Here is a 24,290-nt window from a genome sequence, read left to right on the forward strand (position 1 = left end):
CAGTTTTGAGAATTGGAAAGATATGTGTCCTTTCCCCAGGGTTTGCTGAAAGATGTGTTCTAAACCTGGAGCAGCTGGCTGCCATCTGGCATTTCACCCTCTGGAAGGGAGAGATTACCTGAAAATTGCACCACAGGGGAGAAACGCAGAACCCAGAGAGATGGGGCAATAGTGGGTCAGTTAGGTAACTCTGAGCCTCTGGATCCAGCCAAAGCTAGGCTTACTCTCTGGATGTGATCTAACAAATCCCCTTTTGCTTAAGTTAGTTTGAGTATGGTTTTCTGTCACAGGCGATCAGAAACATTTTGCTGAATACCATAACCGTAAGAATAATCAACATTCATGACCAAAAAGGGGTTGATTTCCGTGAATGCTCAGCTTTCTGCAGCCAGTGCTCCTGTGAGTGACTTTTCCTGGATGGTGAGACAACCCTTTCATGGCTCTCATTCATGCAGAAAGTCAAGGGTAAGCAAGCTTTTGCCTAATTGTTTCTTTGATCAGTTGGTTCTAGCAGAATCCAGCTAGACTTCTTGCAAAAATTTCCACAGACTCTGGCTTTTTTGCTTTTTGGCCTCTTCCTGCCATTCTGGGAAATATCCCATTTTGAGTAGTGAAACTATGACAACTGACAATTTTTTTTGCTGCAGTTTTCAAGTGTCATATCTCCTGATTTTTCTCTCAGTTGTTTTATTTTCTGTTCCAAACTCCCAGGGTTAGTTTAATATGAAAAAGAACTTTCGATTTATTTAATATTTCTGTGCTTTGGTTTGAAATCCACAAGTAAAAGACCTGACTAGTTGATAATAATACTGCAGAAGGAGTTGCCAAGGCTGACTAGAGCAAGCAACAAGAAATTGCTATTCATGGAGACTGAGCAATAGGCCAGGGGCAGGATGAGCAACTATCTCAGAAGAACCCTGGATGGAGGATCCTGTCTCTGAAGGCCAACTGGCAGCAGAGGCAAGTACTTGGAGGAGCACCATGACAAATCTCCCGGCTCCTAAGTCTTTTGCATCATTCACCACAACTCCTGAAATTCCACTTTGTGTCACCTTTGGCTTTGGATCTTGGAGGGTGTTCAGCCTCAAAGCCCCTAAAACCATTACTTATGAGCACCAGGAGACATCAGGTAGAGTTTAGCTTTCAGGAACAGGATGAAGATAAATGCCTGAAAACAGGGAGTCAGGAGGCAGAATGCTACAGAAGGTGGGGAAAGATGGTCACAGTGCCAGCTACAGGACTCAAACCCACTTCACAATCTGCTTAGAGCATCCTCAGGAATAATCAGTTTTGTCACAAAAATTTTTCCTTTTCTACCATTTTTTTGGGGGCTTGGGGGAGGTTTATTACTTGGTAAATTTGTCTATGCTCTCTTCTTTAAGTTACTTAGAAACTATAGGATCTGCCTCCCACAAATAAACTTTTCGCCATTCATGTATTTCTCCAAAATCAGAAATATTATCAAATCTAATAAAATTATTCCAGAGTTGTGCATAAATGACATCAGAACTCAGTCCATTTATTTAAGTCTTATAGTACATTGGGACAGATTGTTAGGTTAAAACCACTGGATAGGGTCTGACTTACATATGAAATACAGTGAAAAAGTACCCCCTCCCATAAAAGGTAGATACTGATTGAGTTATTTGCTAAATATTGAAGATTTAAAAAAAATACTTACCCCATTTGGGTTGTTGACCCCAGAAATGAGGGTATACAGTAATCAGCAGCAGCCAGTGTGTATGGTGGTTGAGCGGCTGAATCATCCCAGTAAATATCCTTCTTCATTTTAGGTAAGCTCATGTGCATTTCATCCACAGCTAAAAGAGAGACCTAAAATCATTGTCATATTGTTAGAATAGCTTAGATTTGAATTATAGAAAAGAGAAGAATTTCCAGTAGGTAGACGGGAGTTGGAGAGTGACGGGACAGAGTCTAAATGAGTAAGTATACAAATAAATGCCTACAGTACTTACTTGCTACACCAGGGCTGCTGTGGAGTTATACCTATTGTTCACTGTTCAAGAGCCCTTGACAATAGTGAAAATGGGGCTGCTAAGCTGCCCACCCTCCATGCATCAAGCCACACCCCTCAGTGTGGGCCTGTATCTCACCTGGAGGCAAGTGAGGCACCCTTTTCTTCTGTACTCACAGTTACAGCACTGTCTTAGTGGCTACCCTGACAGCAGCCACTTCACCCCAGGACAGCAAGGTGAAGATTCTCATCATCTCACCTAGTTAACCCCATAAATACATATTAATCACTTCTTCTATGCCCTAGTTTCTTATTTATTTAAAAAAGCACATCATCAAGCCCATACTATTTGAATATATAGTGATCTTTCCTCTTGCTTTTGACAAAATGACACAGGAATAAATTATTCATTCTCTCACACTCAACTTTTAACAAAGAGAGAGTCATCTAGGCATTTCCCTTCTTCCCTAATAGACTGACAATATGATATACAGTGAAATATTTGAACCTAAAACAAATGGAAGTGAAATGAATACAGTTTTGTCCAGAAGGAAAATTTCCTTATGCCAGTCCTTCATGGAAAGGTCATTAGAATAGTGCTTCGCAGTAATGGGGTGTGTTTCAGGAAAATTTGAGAAACAGTCCAATGTGGCCCAGGCTCAGGGTCCATCCGCTAGACATCTGATTGCTAGAATCTATGTGCTATGAGTTTAGGATTATATCTGGGTGCCATTTTATGTCATGTAAACCTCTCTGGGTGGGAACAGAAAACAGATAAAATAATGACTTGAATATTGCACTTGTCCTAGAAGGAAGAGGCTGAGGAAAGCTAATGGAGAAACTTACAGAGAAAACTGACTTGAAGTTCTACTTAAATTTTCCAAGAACTGAGATCTAGGACATGTGAGCCTCCAAGAGGACAACATGCTATAAAGATAACCTTCTTTCATTTGTAGCTAAAAGCTCTGATGCCTGGGTCCTGTGTCCAGTCAGTTCAGATTGGAAGCATCACAAATTGTTTACTGTTAATGTTTGTAAAGGAGAGAAAATTTCCTCTAACCTGCAGATTTCTATCAATGCACCAGTTAGTTTCAAAGTCATCATCATCTTCTCCAAAAGGGTTGATAAGCTGCTCGGCTACCTGCAGTTGAGAACACAAAATAAGTCATCATACTGTCTGTAATGCTAAACAGGGACTGGGGATGATTATTGATTTATTCTCTTCTTTTTGTGTCACTTTCATAACATGAAGACTAGAGGAGAGTGTGTTTTCCATAGGCGGATATTTTTTAGCAAATGAGTCTTGATTCTTTCACCATAAATGATGTCCAGATGATAAGACAAGGCTAAACAGTAAAGAAAGATTTAAGTCACAGTTAAAGAAAACATAAGGTGATTTTACAATTATTAGACATAACTGCCAAGTTAATGAGTCAGAGAGTTATTAATTCATCAAGGTGGTATTCGAGGCTTACTTAATTTTACCCTAAAGAATTCATTTTTATCCCGTTAAGTTTTCTGGTTGGGAAAAGTTTAGGTAGCTTCTTATCACACATTTGTATTTTTAAATTTTTTACATACTTTTCTTATATTTGGTCAATATTAAATTATTTTCTTTCCTTCCTTCCTTCCTTCCTTCTTTCTTTCTTTTCTTTCTTTCTTTCCTTTTCTTTTTGGTACCAGGGATCGAACTCCGGTCCTTGTGCTTGCACAGCAGGCGGCGAAACCACTGAGCTAAATCCCCAGCCCAAAATAATTTTCTTATGTTCTTGCATCAAATAGTCTTCTTGATGAGAGCTTTATATGTTAACCTGTCATACTGTCATTTACTGTTTGAATAATTTCCTTTAATTTTTATTATCTCTGTATCTGTGTATGTGTGCCTGTGTGTGCATGCTTGAGTGGGACATTTTACATTAGATCTAGGTAGAAAAAAACTTATATGTATAGGATAAAGGTATCATTTGAATGATTCCCAAATTATAGATTCTGAGATCATTTGGTAGAAACTCCACTCACTTAGCTTTTTGAATTTAAGTCAGATCACTTAAAGCAGTTATTTTCAACCTTGGCTGTACCTGAAAGTCACTTGAGGAACTCTTCAAAAACAACCTCACAACTGAAAACCAGATGCCCGGGCCCCTGCTCCAGCGGTTCTGATTTAACCTGTGGAAGCTGAGCCACACATCAGGAATTGGGTAAAGCTTTCAGGAGGTTTTAAAGTATGGCCTGAGTTTCTGAGCCACTGAGAAAGAGACAAGGTGCCTCTGCTTGTTCTAAGGGACAGCCCCAGGCAAGGCTGTGCCCTGCAGCAGTGAGCCCCAGGGGATAACTGTGTGGAGTCCTTCATTGTGAGCTGTAAGAATATACCTTTTCCCTCCCTTAGAATTTTGCTTAGATTAAATGGACTACTGGGTCCTGAAAATCTTTTCATTATATCTAAATTTTCACTTTTACAGTGTGAGTCTGGTGTATATTATTATAGTCTATACTCCATTATTAAAATGACACCTGAATTTGTGAATTGACAATCTCACAAAGATCATGGAGCAAGTAACTGAGTAATAGACTGTTCAGAAAGTGAAGATGGCTCTGCCACACTTTGGAAAGATTTATAAATACAGTGGACCCTTGAGATATGACTGGCCTGACATATGAACAATTGGGTTATGAATGGAATTTTAATTTTAACTTAAGAACAAAGTCTTGAGTTACTACCCGAATGCTGGCCGCTTGTGCTTCTAGATGGTGTCAGATACAGATTTAAGCCTTCAAGAGTTCTGGAAGGAGCATTATAACACCCTTTCCTGTGTGGGTTAACTGAGAAATCCTGGGCCAGTGCCTCTCTAAGGACACTGAGATCTGCCTGTGTACAGGAGAGAGACTTTGGAGGCTGTGTAGAAGAGCCTAAGCCTATAATTGACCAACTTGAGTTATAACCAGCCCTCGAGAATGAATTGAGTTCATAAGTCAAAGATCCACTGTATCTGAACTGCCAGGATAGAACAGCTCTTTAAAAGTGAAGACACAGCTCATTGGTGTGGGAAACTAACTTCTCTCTCAATTCTTTTTTTTGTGTACCAGGGATTGAACTTGGGACCTTGCATTTTCAAGGCAGGTGGCGGAACCACTGAGCTAAATCCCCAGCCCAGGGAAACTCACTCTATAAAGTTTCCTGTATCCTAGTGGAGCTACAATTGTGTCATTCATATTTTACCTTTTAAAAATATTTTATAAAGGAAAAGGATATTAATATTTTAGAAATATGCTGGAAGAAAGGAACAACTAACTACAACTGGTTTAGGACCTTTTTGTTTTTGACTGAGCACCTTAAACGGACACAAAGCAAATAATTAAAAGGTTAACACAACTCAAAGAGGAGGGGGAAAATTATAAGACAGAGCATTTGGGCCAACTGTGGAGATACTATGTTTATAGAGGGAAAGTCTACTTTTTTCTCTAGTGGGAAATAAGAGTCATTAATCTGTCCTACCCTTTCTTGCTCTTCAGTGAGTAAAAATAATTAGTAATTATTGTCATCTGGTTAAAAATGTTTTGCCATTTGTAAAGGACATGCCTGTAGTCTCTGGAGCATAATTTAAAATGCCAACATACTTACTTTTCAAGATGAAGATTCAAGCCAAGGAAAGAAAAGGCTTCAGAAAGGAAAACACTGCCACAGCCTGAAGGCAAGACAGCACGTGGCTGTTTGCAAGGCCTCACATTTAGAAATTCTGTTAGTTGTCTTCAAACTGTCATTAGATTTCAGTTGGTAAAGCCATGGCCTTTGTTTTTCTTCCCCACTACACACTTCCCTTCTAGAAGTTTACAGAAGTGATGGAAGAGCCCGGCTTCTGGTATTTATACATATATCTGGGGTTGCGGTTGAGAGAAGTGGGGAGGTGGTGGCCGTGGTTGGGAAACAAAAGTCTACCCTGAGAATTGGATAAGCCGTTCTTGATGTTCTGACCTGTTTTTAAATTCCTGGCAAACCAAAAGTCATTATGAATCCTGGTGTTTTTGGTGTTGATTCTGATGAATTCTTTTCTGAGTCTCAGTTCTTGTTTTGAAAATGGGATGCATTTAATATTATGGGACAGCTAGTAAGATTTCAGAGTATTGCATGTAACAATTTACAGAGCCAGGCAGAACCAAGATTCCACTACAATATTAATGTTTAAGTTTGATATCTCAGGCTTCTTCTTTACTCTCTTTTACTCTGCTTAGTTGCTTATTGTGGCATAGAATATCAATGCAGTTACAGTTATTACTTTAATTACATTTCTACAATCCTAATGGGAGCACACAGAAACTTTAAAGGAATCAATAACTATAAAAGAGTGTTCTTCTAATTTGCTTGCATAATGAACTGCTTCAGCCTGCTGCAATACAGTTTGACTACATCTCTGTCATTTTAATCCTTGATGGAAAAATAATCACATTTCTGAGCTACTGCATGTTAAATCTACCTTTGACTCACTCATGAGTGATTTGCTAAAGGCTTAGTAAGGATCAGCATGGAGAATTTAGAACATGATAGATTACAGAGTGGATCCCAGGCACTGAGACTGTTGCCTACCTTCAGCCATCCTGCATAGAAGAAGAACTGCAGGAGAGTAAAGACTGGAATGTAAAGATCTAAGTCATGCCCTGCGTAGCCTTTCGTGGGATCCAAAAACTGGCGTCCAATCAGGCAGGCAAGGAAGAAGGTGTAGACAGCAAGAGTGACAACCTGGAACAGAGAGAAACTGGAGTGAGTGGATGGTGCTGCTGCCCACAGGGAGCTTGAGTGTCAAGGTGGGCAAGGAGAAATAACATATCACACACAAAGCATCTGATACCTGGGTGTAAACCAGCGGGATTCCAACCCAGTCATAACCGAACAAGAGGCTGCACCAAGAGCGGTATCGATTCATTTCCTATGACAGAAACAGATAAAACAGGATTTATTGGAATGATGGGCATGGTAATAAATATTGACTGGGATTCAGGCAATGTCCAAAATGACGGGACAGACTTTGTAAGACTAGGAAAGTGCTTCCTAAAGCTACTACAAAAGAAAGCTCTAAAAATGACATGCAGGGCTGGGGATGTAGCTCAGCGGTGAAGCCTATGCCTGGCAAGTGTGAGGCCCTGCGTTCAATTTCTGGTACCAAAAAACAAACAAAACAAAAATGACATGCAATAAGCATCACTGCACAGTGTGCAAAAAAGAGTGAGAACTTTTAGACATACATACAGTATTTTTCTTTTTAAAATATTAAGACCAGAAGTTATAGAAATATCCCTTATTCTATTGAATCCACAATTTCCAACTTAGCAAAAAATGGTGATGGGAAGGCAATGATTAATATTTTAAATAAGCAATTTGTAGCTATTTTATCAGAAAAGTTTGGTGAGCATTTTTCTCTCTCTCATGTGTGTGTGTGTGTGTGGGGGGGGGTGGTTTTTTTGGTACTGGGGATCGAACTCAGGACCTTGTGCTTGCAAGGGAGGCGGTGGCACCACTGAGCTAAATCATGAAAGAGATGAGATTCGTCTTAAACTCCCTCCCCCAACAAATGGGGACTTCAGAATTCACATATTGATAGAAAATCTATCTCTTCTTGGGGCAGAAGGACTGAAACTCATTGCTTCTTTTCCTCTATTGAATGTAATTATTATCTAAGACTGGGAAGAAAAATTCACCTTAATTTGTGTGCCATTTTAAAACCATTTAGCCTTTTAGCCTAACTCAGGCAGGAGACTGTCATGGCACAAACATATGTAGCCCTTTTGTGAATTTGTTTCTTAGATGAATTCAGTTTTCTTTCTTTCCTTTCTTCCTCTTTTTTCTTTTTCCTTTCTCTCTTTCTTCCTTTTCCCCTCCCCCTTCCTTCCTTCCTTTCTTTCTTCCTTCCTTCCTTTCTCTCTTTCTTTCTTTCCTTTCTCTCTCTCCTCTCTCATTCTCTCTCCTTCCTTCTTTCCTTCCTTTCCTCTCTCATCTCTCTTTTCTCTTTTCTTTCTTTCTTCCTTCCCTCCCTCCCTCCTTTCCTTCCTTCCTTCCTTCCTTCTCTCTCTCTTTTCTCTCTCTCTCTCTCTTTCTTTCTTTCTTTCTTTCTTTCTTTCTTTCTTTCTTTCTTTCTTTCTTTCTTTCTTTCTTTCTTTCTTTCTTTCTTTCCTCAGAGCATCATACATGTCAGGGAACTGTTCTACCATTCACATTCTCAGCTCCAATTCAGGGTTCTTTTGTTTAGGGAAAACACTCTTTTGTTACTGAAGCACCTGAGATGTTGACTTAAATTTGAGACAGTCTCGTTTTTGGGAAATGGCTGAGGAAGTTTTCTTTCTGTGCAGATTTTATTTTAGAATCCTGAAACTAGGGATGAAAAATATGCTGTGTGGGCATTGTATTCTCCAGAGCTCTTGGCAGTCCAAGGTTAATCAATCAAGGAACACTATTTGCAGAGCCTATCAAAGTGTTCTGTATAAAACATACCTTCCTAGCAACTACAACCAAGCAATCTGAGTTCAACCTATGCATTGTGTCTTGCACATTGTGGGTTCAGATACTAGCAGCTTGATCTTTCTGTTCCTTTGGAAGCAGAATGAACAAAACAGACTTTTCCTGGCCAGACCTGTTATATCCAGGTCCCTTGTGGGAGATAGTCAACATCTTTTACTGATGATTTGTGATGTACTTACCGCCATCAATGATTGTAGATCAACACTGTCTCTGATTCTACCTTCATCCCGGGCTTTAGCTGCGAGATTTCCAAACCAGATGAATGGAACCCAATATTTCAGATGAGGAGATTTGTGATGGTCAAATAATTTCCTTTCATCTGGTGTCATAAAACCTTATAGAAAATAAAAACAGCTAGATTATACAAACTTATTTTAGCACTAGTACATTACCGTATTTTCAGTCTACTATGGAAACAGATGGAGGGATACTAAAGAAATATAAAGGTTCCTTTCTCAAGTAGTTTATCCCCAGATTCTGATTTAATTGTTTTAGGGTGAAGTCAGGTATCAGCATTCTTTTAAATCCTCATGGGTGATTTAATGGAATTACATCCTGGCAGTTGCAGGCTTACTGAGCTCTGCAGGAAACTGTGACATACAGAAATGTTTGAAAATCACTGTACTAACCAGTGAAGGTTCTGTTTATTCAGTATTTGAAGTAAACAGCTAAACTATTACAAAGGCAATATTTACCAAATAGGAGACTAGTTTAAGATGATACTCAGGTTACTAATACTGGCTTAGAAGGGTTCTGCCCATGCCTAGAGAACGGTGCCCTCTACAGAGATTAAAAAAAAAAAAAAAAGCCTGGTAGTTAATTCACTTCTTGCTTCTTAGTACAACTCAGAGTTGTTGTATGATTTAGATAATCTGTTATTTATTTTCTTTTTTCAAAAAAGACTTTCAGGGTGTGATTAGATGTTATTTCAAGAAGTCAACAGAAAAGTAAAGAGCAAAGTGAAAAATAGATGATAGGAAACAGGGAGGTAGCCTTTGTGGAGATGGGAGGAAATAGATGGGGGAAGGGGAAGTAAAATGATGATGATGTGTTATGTATCATGTGCCAGTTCCCCAAAATGAATGCAGTTATCATGTATCACAAGCATATAAAATAAAAAATGTAAAAAAAGAGAAGTTAACAGATGCATTTGACCTGTCTTGGCTTTATGTTTAAAGAGTTGCTGCAGCTGTTCTTTAGCTGTAAGCCTATTCTCAGATATTCCATATCAATTGTCTAACAGTTATATTCTTAGGATTTATAGTGTAATTTCCAAAAATGATCCCACTTTTATAGTGGCTGCAATCTCTGTAATTTGACAAAAGAATAACTTTGTCTCTAGTTTTTTTTAAATTTAAGAGCATGGACCAAACTGTGATGGCAAATTCATTCTTGGCTTCTAAGTAGAAAGCAAATAAACACAGTGAAGGCTTATTTAGTGCAAATAGCAATGCAAGAGTTAGGCTCTTTTCTCCGTGTAGGACATCGTCCCCCACCCATCCCAGGTACCAGGAATTAAACCCAGGGCCTCATACATGCTAGGGAAATGTTCTATCACTGAGCTACACCTCCAGCCTCAATTAATTTTATTTTGAGAGAGAGTATCACTAAGTTTTGAGGCAGGCTTTGAATTTACAGTCCTGCTACCTCAGCTTCTTGAGTAGGTGGGATTATAGGCATCCACCACTGTGCCCAGCTAGGAGTTCTATTGATTGGAAAGGACCAGTAGAGGAAGGAAGCTGGTAAGTTTTCAGCTTGAATTTATTGAAAGATTTCTAGCTGTTGTGAAAGATAAAAGATGGATCAGATATTAATCTATCCTCTAGGAGTATATAGGCAGAATAACTTTTGTCATTCCCTGCGCGGTCACATATTTTATACAAAGTAACCTCCTCTGGTTATTTGAAAGAAAATGCCTAGATTGTTGGCCAAATCGATTCAAAGAGAATTTTTCATGAAATGGAATGTTGTCCTCCATCAGCACTTCAAGTAATATTAACCACAGGCCAATACTTTTTTCAGAATAGGGTCATTAACTCAGCTCTAAGGCTATGTTAATTACAGTCACTGATATGCCACAGTTTGACAGTGCCATCATTGGCTGGTCTCCCATCAACCTGTCTTCTTTCCATGTCTGTCTCCATGTTATGCTCCTTTGGGTCCTATCCATACTCATGGCTGGCATGGTTTTTGTCCTGTCATTGTGTATGCCTATATTTTTTCTTGCTATCTCTTTTCCCTCTGGCTGGCTCAGCTCTGCTCAACCATTTTCATATTGCTTATTCCCCAAAATATCTTCTTTACTATTTCTAATCAGAGCAAAATATCTATATCTGTCAATACAGAAATATGTTTGCATTGACTTGCAACTTGAGTTATGGTTTGATGGAATGGTATCTGCTACCTGAAGGGGAAATTTTATTGCCCTCAACCCAAAGGATGAATTAATTCTATTGACAAACACATTCTGGTCATAATAGATTATATCTTCTGTATAGCTGTCCTATTTTTTTCTTGGTTGAAGCTGAGGTAGGTGTTTTTTTGCCTTTTAAGCAGAGAATCAAGTGAGGCTCTATTTGTAGGACTAAAAGGTCATCTCAAAATTTGAAGGCAAAATGGGTTTGATGGCAGTTCTTTCTGAAAAAGAAGGCCATGCATTCAGCATCTGAGCCCTTCTTAGAGGGAAGGCTTTTCAGGAAGCCTTCAATGTGCCTGCCTCATTTTCATTTCTGTGTTTTCTAAATGCACACAACAAAGCCACCCTTCAACAAAAGCTGTCTTTTAAATATAACGGGAGAGGTTTAGACGACCCTGTCAACTGGAAAAAGTCAAGGAGAGGCAAAACAAGATAGAAAGAGAGAGAGATGGAATCACATTATGGAATCTGCATTATGTAGGGCAGTATATCAAGCACCTTCTACCATGAGGTACAGTACAGTAAGACATGTGGTTTATAAAATGACTATTAGCTCTATCCTGTTGTGTTCTTTATTCCATCTCATTAAAATGGTGGTTGCAAACCATTAAAATGATTTAAGAACCAAACAATGAATTACAGCCCACAGTGCACAATCTGAAAGAGGATATGGTGGGGTAAATTAGTGCCTCTGGAGGTAATGCTGAACAGAGACAGAGACAGAGACATTCCCTTATTTTTCTGATATGAGCAAAACATCTCTAGTCAGCAACATCCCTGCAACTAAATTAATATCTTGTTCAGTAGTTCACCACCTTCTAAACAGCAACACGTAAGAAATAACATTCACAAAATTAGTACGCTTAACTCCTCACCTATGCAATCGGCCCAGAATTTCATTTGTCCTTAGTATGTAGATCTGAGGCAATTTGCAGATAAAATTGGAAGAATTAATTAATGTGCCCTAGGGCAGTGGTCCCTAAACTTTGCTGCACATCAGAATGGTACTGGAACCCAATCATTGAGGGTAGCAGATAGATACCAGTACTTTAAAACTATCCCCAGTGAGTGATTCCAATGTGTGGCAGAGTTTGGGAAAAACTGGCCTACTGCTAGGCATTTCAAAATTCTTAGTTTGAGCCAAACATCCTGCAGTGCTTCTGGGGGGCTTGTTTGAATGTATATTTCCCAGTTCTTAAGCCTCAGTGTCTTGGATTTCCTAGGCTGCCAGGGAACCTACAATTTACATAGGTACCCTTGATAATTCAGTAATTATGATCTACAGTCACACTTTCAGAAACGCCAAGGTGAACAGATTTAAACTCATAAAACAGAACTGTGGGGAAACTTCAAACACTGGAGACTGTCCATCTGTGGTATTAACTCAAGGAGGTTAGTACTGCCTTGCACTTTCTCTCCTGAGCAGAGCAAGTGCACATAGGTGAATCAAGTTTCACTCACAAGATGACATTCTGTCTGTTCCGGACTCATCATGTGAGACTATAGGGGCAACTGACTCAGCCTCTGAAAGTTCAGCCAACAGGAAAATCTGGCACAGCTGTGAATTCCACTGTCTCCTTGGCCATTTTCTCCTGTAACACAGAACAGTTGGAGATTTCAAGACTAAGGAGCCCCAGAGCCACAGGAGGCATCAGAAAAACCCATGGCAGACCTCAGCACAGAAATGTAATACAGAATTCAATTGATTTTATTTAGGCAGAGAAGGGAAGATCACCAATGAAATGCTCTATCTATGCCAGAAACTCAAATAGGGCTCACTTCCAGTCAGAACTTGTAATGAACAACCACTTGACAGCTGGGGGATTACTGGGCTGCATGGATGTCTACGAACCATAAGAGTCACTGAAGTCCAATGGTGCCTCATCACTCCCTTTAGTCATAGAGCAAGTTCATGAAACTTCATGTTAAGATTACCAGGGTTTAAGAAAAGAAAAGGGTGGTTTATCTACAAATTTACTGTCTTCTAATCACTCTTATGAATTATCAAGTACAGAAGGAAACTACTCCAGAGAGATGGAAATGTAATGTAGAGATATGAAGTTTAGCTGTAAATATATATATTTAAATATAACTGTGCTTGTCTCTTAAAATAATTAACGTAAGACAATATTTACAGTGATTTTACTGATCCTTGAGGACAGGGACCATACCCATTCTTGCTTATACCAGTAGTTGTATTCCCAGGGCCCAGCACAGTGCCTGGCAGTTGGTGAAGTTTTGTCTAATGGAGCAAATCCGTAATACACTCAGCATCACTTTGCTAATATTTCTTTTAGAGGGATTATATATATATATATTTCCTATTATCCATCTTTGTGCTTCTGGTTAAGTAATTATGAAGAGAACGATTTTTTTCTCTTGATGCTTATGAAATACTAGATAAAATTATTTTATTCAGGCTGACACTATAATACAAGCACTTAACTAAGGTTATAATTTGAATTAGCAAAGATCTAGAATTGTGCACCTGCCATGGAATGAGTGACTTTTTTCAGGGCATCGAGATGACTAGACTTTTCCACAACAATTTCTCTGATAGGCAAAATAACAGAGACTATATTGCAATCCCTTTGATAAATAACTGGTAACAGAGCAGTTCAAGGGCTTTATTTTAAATTCAGTAGTTATATTTCTATTTTCATATACACAAAAAACATCTTTTTATTTTTAATTTGAACCTGCAACATCAAAATCAAGTCATGTACATATATGCACACACACATATATATGAATATATATGACTGCGTGTATTGCAGACTTTTTACTTCCCACAATAATATAACGACTGCTGACACTAAAGCAAGGAAAGTTTGGAGACCAGCAGGTAAGTGGCCTGGCTCGTCCCCCTCCAATCAGGGAACTGCTAGATGCTTCAGGAGGAACTGCTGGTCTTCATTCTTTTTTTTTTTTTTTTGGCACCGGGGATTGAACTCAGGTCCTTGTGCTTTTGCAGCAGGCAGCGAAACCACTGAGCTAAATCCCTGGCATGGTCTTCATTCTCTTGGTACTCTCCCTTCCTTCCTTCCTCCTGGCCAGCCCTGAATCTATGCAGGCCTAAGCCTTCTCTGAAGGAGGAGGGAGAAGAGGGTGGAGAGATACTCGATTGCTTTAAGCCTATTGTTTTCCTGAGTGTGATCTAGTGACCATCTGCCTTGTTAAATGTACTGTTTCCTGGACTCTATTTTTGACCTCCTGAATCAGAGTCTCTAAGAGTAGCATCTGGAGATCTGCATTTTTTACTTTAATTGATTGACTTTAATAATATGTAATGAACACTGAAGTTCGTGAAAACGCACTTTTCCTTACAGGTGATTTTCTGTAGGGGAGTCAAGTGACAAGGTTTTGTGTGCCTGCAGCATTACCCTACCCGATGGTATTTACCAGTTTCTCTGCTCTCAGTCAGGAGCAGGTGCCCTGTCCCTGAGTCTAGGGCATCTGCCAAACAATTTCCACTATCCCTGAACTTCCTATTCTTCCCAGAAACCCTGGCACAGGCATGGGGCAGCCAGGGAGTGGCGGAGGCAAGTGCCCAATTAGGAGAACTTGGAAACAGACCCAGTGTGCAGACTCTGAGTCAGCGCTGCCATGGATAGAGGGTGCGGGCTCTGAGGCAGCCAGGAAGGACCCCGCCTCTGAAGCCTCTCTCTTTGCTTAGAGGATAGTGGCTTGGAACCTTTGCTCTACTGCCTAAAACACAAAACTTACACTCTTGTGGGAGCAGGATGTGCCCACTACCTCTTTTCCTGCGTCTTGAGAAAACATCAAGGATTAAAGGAAGCACTGGGGCTTTTTCACACAGGTAACTGGGGATGATCTAACAGGGTGCTTGGAAAGGCTTAGGCCTCATTAGCTTTCCCCCAGTGCTCTTCCTCCTCAGCCAGACCAAACAAACCAACCAGAAATTTTGTCAAATCAACACTGTTTATGTCTAAGCAGTCCTAATTCAACTCTTCTGGGCAGACTGCTGTTGAAAGCCCACCTTTATAATTCTGGAGCAACTGGTGAAGCTAAGGTTTTGAATCTACTCTTTCTTAATCGTTGCTACTTGTTGTTAGTAATGAGTTGGTGGTTCCCAAAGCCTTTACTCTAGGAGTGAGAAAAGGGCTTTAAAAAAATAAGCATTCCAGTGATGACACATGTCTGTAATCCCAGCATCTGGGAGGCTGAGGCAGGAGCATTCCAAGTTTGAACTCAGCCTGGGCAATTTAGCAACTGAGTGAGACCTCTCTCAAAATAAAAAAGATTAAAAGGAGATGTATCCCAGTGCAAATTTTTTTGGTTCAATCCCTAGTGCTGCAACAAACAAACACACACACAAACACCCATAAAAGATCCAGTACCTCTCAAACTTCACTGTACACAAAATGACATGGAAGCATGTTTTAATGCAGGTGCCTGGGCTCTACAGCACAGATTCTGATACAGCAGACCTGAAATGGGGTCCAGGAATATGCATTTAAAATAAATAACTCAAGTTATTCAAGATGTAGAGGCCTGTGGGTCTGTTGATCACATCATGGAGACATACGAGTTTAAATGCATTTCAAGGAGTGAACAGCTCATTTTCAGATTCCCTTGGAGTGTGTGGGGGTATTGTTGGTTTGGAGAAAGAGGCATTCCAATATTTTCAATGCCTTTGGAAGGGAAAAAGCCTGGATTTAAGTGCATATAGACGTCTGTGTGAGTTTGTTGAGGAGGAGGTGTCTATACCATGAAAAACATACTCATGGGAATGAAATCATGTCATTCTCCTGCCTCTCTCCCTTTCTATTTGCCCTTCAGTCCTCTGAGCTCATGTATGACCAAAGGCCCCCAAGGACTCTCCATTGCCAGCTGTTCTGACTTCCTCTCCATGTGCTTTTAATATGGACGTGACAGTAGGAGGATGAGATCTGCTTTGAGAATTGGGCCTGGTATATGACTCCTGTCAGAACATACTCTCTTTACTCCAAGGATGTGTCAGAACCAGAGAAATATCATCTCTATTCATCCAAGTAAGCGTTAGTTCTCACTCATCAATTTGGCTGGGTCAAATCTTTCTTGTTTGTTCTTAGGTCTTTCTTTAGAAGTGGCAATTAAAAAAATATTTAACTCTTTAGATATTAAGATAAGAAAATTAAGTTGTTAGGTAGCATTTTCAATTTGATTATTTGGAAGAAGTATTCTACTATTAAATTTAGAGGACAGATGGTAGTTAATTTTTGTGTAGTTTCTGTTGTTTTTACATCATGATACACCTGTACACTTGCCAGGCCATTCATACCCTCCACCTGAATCCTTAGCCAATAGGACCCCTATACCCCAAGACTTTCTCATATCCTATGGTGTACCCCTAGCAACATCATTTACATCACCCCTTTTTTATTTCCACCTTGACTTTCACAATTTCCTGGTCAAAGTAGATCAAGGAGACTTGGGATGTCATATTCCCAATAAATCTTCTAAAGTGATCAAAGTTCTATATTATGCTGCTGTTTTAGATGATTTCTAAGTAGCAAGAAATCACATAGCACTTACCAAGTGCCAAGCACTGCTCTGAACTTTTTTGCAAATATTAATTCATTCAATTTTCATAATAAGCCTATTAGGTGTATAAGGTAGGTGCTATATAAGGCCATTTTATGGATGAGAGAAATGAGGTTAAGTAACTCACATGAGGTCATGTAGGAGGTAAACATTAAAGGATTCAAACTCTTAGTGCTCTTAGTTACTCTCTATGTACCCATGTAGGGAGAAAGAACAGGTAACAACAACAAAAAAGCCACAGAAAACTCCATAAACAAATATTTTTTAAAAAACTATTTTCAAGGACATTTCAGAAAAGGAAACTGGAGATTCCTATTTAATTTGAAACTGTACTCAATACAAAGGCAAAATCATCTAAGGGTTCTTATGAGAATTACCTCATTTAATCCTTACCCTAGTGAAGGCTTCTTTGCTAAATATTTACATGCCAGAGAGAACCATACTTGAAACATAGTTTATTCTGAGCACTCTGTGTGCAGGAACCCAGAGAAAATAACTGCATCTACTCTGAGGCACTGGAGATGCCAGGTTCACACTGAAACAGCCTGTTACTGTTGCTTCTCAGGCCTGGTTAGGGGAAATCAACTTTGGTGATTTGTACAAAAATCTGCTTATGCTTTGAGAAAAGCATTAAGGTAGGAGTTCCAAGCCTACATTTTCATCTTATCTCTTCAGCTAATGAGCTGTGTGATTCAGGACAGGTTGTGACATATTCAAATAAGTTTTCTCACTTTTTCATAAGGTCCAAATGAACTAGTCACAAAATAATATATATTGTAAAGTACTGGAAAACTGTAAGGTAATATTATAGGTTGTTTTAATATGACCATCATAATTATATTCTCTTAAGGCCATGCGACTATCTGCTGAAGGCAGGAACCATGTTTTATTTATCTTTGCCTCTCAAGGTTGCTTCTGGCACATAGTAACTGATCAATAAATGTTTCTTGAGTGAATGAATAAATACAAGAGATTTTTGGCTTGGGAATGCAGCTTAACGGCGCCTCACCTGCCTGGCAAGTGCAAGGTCCTGAGTTTGATCCCCATTACAAAAAAAAGAGAGAGATTTTCAAAAGGATTTTGGAGATCCACATGTCAATTGAGAAGAGTCCATGGAAGGAAAAGCCATTCACAGTACCTGCTTCAACCACGTGGTCCATTGTTGGAAACCTTTTGTATACAGCTGTGCTGACTGAGCGAAAGATGAGCAGGGACGTGAGATTTACGTAGCGCATCAGAGTCCTTCTGAGCAAGCGCCCATGCTGGTCACGTCCATGAACACTGCTGGAGATGAGGAACATCAGCCTGTCTGGCCAGGGCAGATTCACAAACTGGTTCCACCATCGGTTCACTACCAGAGTAACATAAAATCCTGCAGAATGGGAGGAAATTACAAAGAAACTTCTTACAGTAGACACATTGGTGACACTGATGTTTTAAAGCAGAATTTTAGCCTTTTTAGGGGTTGGGGGAAATAAAAATATGTTATTATCCATACCTTCAGATTTTGCCCTCCAGAAAGAAAAAAAGTCACTTGCGCCTGGCAGTGCCAAACACCCAGTAAGTGAGTATTAGAATTCAAGTATTAACTACAAAAATGGAGAGTTAGTGAAGGGAAGGCTTAATTGTTCAATAGCAGATTATTACCTCAAACTTGTTTGTTGTTAATTTAGCAGAAGCAGCCCGAAGGCAAGAAACTGTATGGATGATTCTGTCCTATTGCAAGCGATGGCTTTTCAGGCATGCCTTTCAGCGTGGAAACACTCCCATGCAGAGTCATTGGTGCCATCCTAACGGAGACAGCTGTGTGGCTGCATTCTGTGAGTGACCTATACTTACCAAGCACAAAGGTTACTGGAATTTGTTCAGCATATCTGTCACAGTAAATTGATAATTTTTCAAAGTAATGTTTTTGGGCTCCTGTAAGTAACAATCTGGAGCAAAAATAAAATGCACAGCCCTTTATGATATTATACTTCTGCACCTGCATTGCAAGTGACATAAGTGCAAACAATGAAGCACAAATATTGTTCTTTTTAAAAGGAGCAATAATTTTCCTTTCTCCTAAAGCTGATGTGTTTTAAAAGTTTTTTACTTGCTTAATGTTTCAAGTACTGAAGTTTTTGCACATAAATGTTACTGACCATTAAATACAGTGGTACCTTGTTTCACGAATTTAATTTGTTCCACGATTTTGGAAAAGATGGCCATATTTGTGTTCATGCAGGAAAGATAGCCATGGTTGTGTTTGTCACCTGATGTAGATTTTGCCAACAGAAACAGAATTTTGCCAAGCATTTTTGTTAATGAATCAAATTTTTCACAAACAAAAGGGTTTGTGAACTGAGGTACCACTGTAGAGGTACCATTTATATTTTTAAAGTTTTGTATAATTGTTTCATTGGATTTGGAAGAATATATGTTATAAAAAAATCCATTTTCAGTTATTACTAAGACATACTCAAAAAAGAGAGTATTGATTAAATGTAACAGAATTAAGTTATTATTAAATAATAACATTTGACATCTTGACTTTACTTTCTCCCAAATATGCTACTTAGCACATTTGGTTCATATATGTTGTACTTCAAGAGATACTATAATTATTTAAAATTCCATAGTTATTTAAAATATAAATAAAACAAATTTCACAATTAGAGGTGAAAAGTGTTATTTTTACATTTAGTTACTGTCTCAAAATGTTTATTATAGATCTGATTCAACCTACCCAAACCTATTTTCTGGTATTGTTAAACACAATTGCATTTAAAGGCCATCATTGATATTTGTGTTGTAGGGTGAGATTCAGAGTTAGAAGTGGTGTCTAAAGGCTAATAGCAATGATCAAAGTATGGAAAGGGAAGCCACACACATGAATTTGCATAAATCAATGAGTGCAGCTGTTTCAAAGATGGAAGAACCTGAGGAAAGATCCATTATAACAAGCATTAAAAGCTCCTTTGAGGAGTAGAACTTTGATAATGGAAGCAGAGGGACAATGGGGTAATAGTGAGCAACCAATCATATTGCAGGTGGGGCCCTGTTGGGAGCTAGTATTGGCAAGCAAAGTGTTTGGTGCACACGGTGGGCTTAGGGTTCCTGCCCCAGCTTTGGAGGTGGTGTTAGTTACTAAAGTCAGGAAGAGCTGAAGAGGCACCAACTGGTTACACAGACCTAACTGGATCATGGTGATGGCAGGTCACAGTCAGAATGGTTTTCTAATATGTAAATCAAAATGACCAAAGAAGATTTAATGTGGAAAGCATAGATCTTAGGTTCAGGACAAGACAGACTTTAATTTCAGCTCTGCCTCTTATTGGTTTGGACTTTGAGCATATTTTTAAATCTCTTTGAATGTCTGTTGTCTCATTTGTTAATGGAGATAATAATACCTTATATAGTAGGGATGTTATAAGAATTGAAGGATTAATAATCATATATATGAAATGATTATGGCCTCATACTTAATAATGAACTGATTGGTATTATTACTAGTTAGCTAAAGACAAATATTTAGATGAGAGGCACACAGAAATGTTAACAGCTAGAAACTACTACAGAGATTACTTTGTCAAATTTCTTTAAAAATAGGAAGAGGCATAATCATTTTAATGAATTCTTGTTCTGCCTTATGATATTTGTTACATATAATTATTTGCTTATAATAGGATTAACAAAAATTTAGGTCATTAGTAGACATGGGAATAAAACTGTTTATGTTTTTCCACTGGTATATTTGACTTTCTTAAATTCATTCTATAGTTGTTAAATCTTTGATCAAGATAAAAAGGATCTACTTTAACAAGATTTTTACAGTTGAACTTTCAAAAGTACAGGATAATTTGGACTGATAATTATTGTTAGTAAGCACTCTTTTGTCTTTGGGAAAAATATAAGCATACAATTTGGGAGGAGAAGGTTAGAAGTAGGATATTGGAGTACAAGTTGAGATCCCAAGGAGCATTTCTGGCTACATAGTAACTGCTCTGAGGACTATTCTATTCTAAGCAGCAGTAGCAGCAATAAACTCATATTAGTAAAAATAAACTAATGAGATAATTATCTTGGAACATCATTGTGTCTTCCACCATTTCATATTCTGAAGGCTTAGGTGACATATAAATAAATATATCAAATTATATGACATATCTGATAAATTATTAGAGGTTTTTAATAAAGATATTTTGCCAAAATGCATATCAATATGTATATTTATTTGGAATGGCAGTTTTGATGTACAGGAAAATGGCTTTTTCCACTTTATTTTTGATGATTATCAGCCAGCTAAATTAGTATCTCTCCTCTCTAAATGGAGTCCTATTGCTGCAAGGAAGAAGGTAGGTAAGAGCAATGATATACAGATTTTTTTATCTGTATGCAGAAGAAAAATAAACTGATGTACATAGAAAAGGTATAAATACAGCCTCAAAAACCTTTAGCTTTCCTGTTTTAAGTTTTAGCTTTCTCTAGAGAAGAAATATATGCATTCAATTTTAACAAAAAAAACCCCATAAAGCTTACTTTTCATCATACTGATAAAATTTTATTAAGTCTGTAATTTTTAGTTCTGAAAGTATTTCTTAGATGTGATATTGGTCAAATTTTCTATCAATCTGACAGACAGGCATAGGTTGTGAATATACCTCCTTTTCTGAACATAACATGTTCTAAAATCAGAAAATATAAAGAAATAAATTAGCCTTCAGGCCTTAATTCCTTACTTGAGGCTCTGGTAAGGTTGGAGGGCACTATCCTGGATAAGAGCTCATCTCTCCAGGCAAAAGGAAGGAAAGTTGTTTGATACACACCACTCATGAATATAATTACATATGTAGTTGCAACCAGCAGTCAAATCACAAATTCAAACCATGTATGACAGTTGGGAGAAGTCAAATAATTACTTGTTTGTGGACTTTTCCTGTTCATAATCATGACATAATAAAGATCTAAAAACCGTCCAATTTATGTCTGTAGCAATGCCTTGAAGCATGACTAATACTTCTTTATGATTAATTAACGTGGGGTTGGAATGAGAGCCTCTTGAATCTGAGAGTTACAGACTATTTAATATCCTATAGAATGGTTAGGTGTGGATTAAAACACCCCATCCTGCAGAGAAGACAACAGAGAGTTCATGCAAAGGAAGAGGTAACATAATGCAAAAGTCAGCAGCAACCAAAGGGTTCCAGATTTTTGAGACTGTATTCTTACATAATATTTGATGGCCATTTAAAGAGACATGCAAAGCAAAGTACCTGTACACCAAACTTATTGCTGTGTAAAGAATAGCAAAAACAATAAATTCCCTGTACAGTAGCTTGTAGATGCTGCCTCTCCACTTGAGGAGTAACCTATGAAATCCAAAAAAAGTCGCATTTGCTACTTTACTGGAGTAAGTGACAGTCATCTTGGATAGTTTTTTTCTAGAAGAGTAAGAAGACAAAACACAAATAAAAAATCATGTTTAAAATAGGGCATAAATAAATCTATATCAAAGGAAACCCAAGCCAGTAACCCAATCAGCCATCTCCTTTCTTAATAAGTACACTTGGAACTTGGGGATAACCATCTCAGTCCTAGAGCTCTTAGCAGAGAAAAGGAAGAAAAGGAGTCTCTGGGATGAGTGATATTAGAAGTCTTAAAATTGCCTTAATGACAAAATATTTTAGACTGAATAGCCACTGCTTAATAAATTTTTAAATAAATGAAACATATAATCTATGTTGTAACATCATCTATCGTATGTTGTCTTAATCCACAGGAGGATTTAGGATATTGATATGCTAAGTTAATTGATATTTTCAAGAGCAGTGCCCAAACAATAAGTGTGTTGAAGTATTGATATCACCTTTAAAACTCCTAAGGGGAAGTTGTGGCTCTCATCCTAAAAATTGGACATTGTTGGAAAGAAGCCAGGCTCTCATGAGAATTTAACTGGTGGGTTACTGTTGGTGGTTTTAGTTGTATGGGATGTCTCTCTAGAGGTGCTCTTGGTGCAGATAGCACTCTGTGTCCTTCAAGAGGCAGCCCAAATGTTAGCAACAGTGACATTTTAAAAAGTGCACTTTTTCTATGAAAAGTCTCATTAAAATGCTTACAGGTGGTCGACTTTCTGATTGGAACTGAACAAAATGAGATTATTACTTAGGACTTTCTACTTGGATCTGTTCCATGCATGTAGATAGGATGAGACTGGCACCTTAAAGCCTAGTTTTTGGTTAGTTCTTTGAAATTCCATTGCTTTTCCCTGAGGTGCTAAATAGTCAATGTTTGAGATAGGTGGCCCAAAACTAACCTTCGAAAATCCTACTCAACTATTGGCTAACATGGATCATATGCAGATAAAATAAGATTTCTCTGAAATCTTGGTTTTCTCAAAAGGATCTGTGAGGAAAGTCTTACAGCACTACTTTGAGATCATGGAGCTTTTAGGTAGAATTGTTGTAGACATAAAAAATACATTCTGTAACAGATTTCTCATAAAGTAACATGTCACACATTTTACAATAAACAAGAAAACTTTGTCTTTACTCATTCCCAGAAAAATGACCCAACTCCAATTTACCCATTTTCTTTAAGGAAATGAAATTCTAGGGGCTACATTAAAAAAATTACAAACTCAGTCTCCAGTGTTACCGATTTTAAAAGAAACCAGGGCCTTTTGCCATAAGTAAATGGCATTACAAAAAAATGGGACTCATGCCACAAGACCAGTTTCATTTTTCCATTTTTACTTTGTCTATTCATCTAACGTGAACACAGCCAACATGGGGACGGGAGGATAATAAATTAAATCCATTTCATAATTTGTTCTCAGAGGCATGAGCTAAATAACAGTCCTCAAATCACTTTCTTTCATTTAATCATTCACCCTTCTGTTTAGCCTCTGTCAGAAATACTAACATCACGTAGAGTAGAGGTCAGCGTTAAAATGCATAGGTTTACTCTGGGCACTAACCTATTTACTTGGAGTCTCCGAAAGGAAAGAAAATCTTCAAATTTCAGGCTCCTTTTGAAGAGGTGCTTTCAGGTCGCTGTTGTTCTCTTGGTTTCACCCTTCGTTCACGGACAGTCAGATTTTCTTTCTGTTCTCTCTGGCTACTGTGCGTGCCCAGAGTGTAAGAAGCACAGGGGTTGAATGTTTTTCCACTTGTGGAGGCCTGTTTATGCCAATTTGCCCACTGATGACAGTTATAGCTGGGAACAAACAGAAGTGACAGCTGCTGATGTTGCTTTTTTCTCATCTATAATTATAACTCCACCTGCCACTCAAAGTACCCCTTTGAATGAGGAGTCGGTGGTGACATTAAGGATGTTGGGCCATTTAAATCTTAGATTCATTTCAACTGCATCCTGGGATCAAGGGAGCAAGTTCCATTTTCCCCCAAAGAATTCTGAAGAGATTCCACCAGCCAAAGAAGGGAATTAGGACACTCTTTTTGTGCTTGAAATGAAGAATATATTTTTATGAAGTCATAAGCTGAAGCAGACAAGAATATAAACAGGATTTTCATTTATTTGAGAGGTATTGAGAACGCTCTTCCATTAAAAGCAACAAGCTATGTGTTTTAGAGAGAGAGTGTTGTGTGTGTTTTAGATGAGCATACAGAATTGTGACGTGATGGCTCAGTGTAGTGGAAAACCGTAACACACTTGATTTGTAACACTTTGTTATCTTTTCTATGGTTAGCTGGAAAATTTTAAATTATTCAAGATGTTTTCTCTTAGAATTTTGCCTATACATTTTCCTTCTTAAAAGAAAGAGTTCATCTGCACTGTTTAAAAAATGGAATTATTAATTTAAGGGCCAATACATGGCACCTTTCCAACCTTCTGAAGTAACTCTG

At 38.3% G+C, this 24,290-nt stretch overlaps 1 protein-coding gene across 5 annotated transcripts in view; it reads right to left on the reverse strand.

Annotated features, from left to right (window-relative positions):
* The window catches only part of Best3 (bestrophin 3), a 77,938-nt gene that overhangs the window by 19,496 nt on the left and 34,152 nt on the right, over positions 1-24,290 (reverse strand). For 3 of the 5 annotated variants that reach the window (XM_087192487.1, XM_087192485.1, XM_087192488.1), the window contains 8 exons: positions 23,402-23,640; positions 18,091-18,272; positions 17,582-17,815; positions 8,660-8,814; positions 6,817-6,894; positions 6,555-6,707; positions 3,036-3,116; positions 1,682-1,833 (listed from right to left, as the gene is read on the reverse strand). In XM_087192487.1, the coding sequence (XP_087048613.1) occupies positions 1,682-1,833; positions 3,036-3,116; positions 6,555-6,707; positions 6,817-6,894; positions 8,660-8,814; positions 17,582-17,744 (782 nt within the window). In that variant the 5' untranslated portion in view covers positions 17,745-17,815; positions 18,091-18,272; positions 23,402-23,640. The other 2 variants (XM_087192489.1, XM_087192486.1) reach the window with 2 other exon arrangements.

This window comes from Heterocephalus glaber, unplaced genomic scaffold, assembly GCF_053883595.1.
Source record: "Heterocephalus glaber isolate CG9 unplaced genomic scaffold, H.glaber_assembly_v1.0 deba00001571, whole genome shotgun sequence".
Lineage (NCBI taxonomy): Eukaryota > Metazoa > Chordata > Mammalia > Rodentia > Bathyergidae > Heterocephalus > Heterocephalus glaber.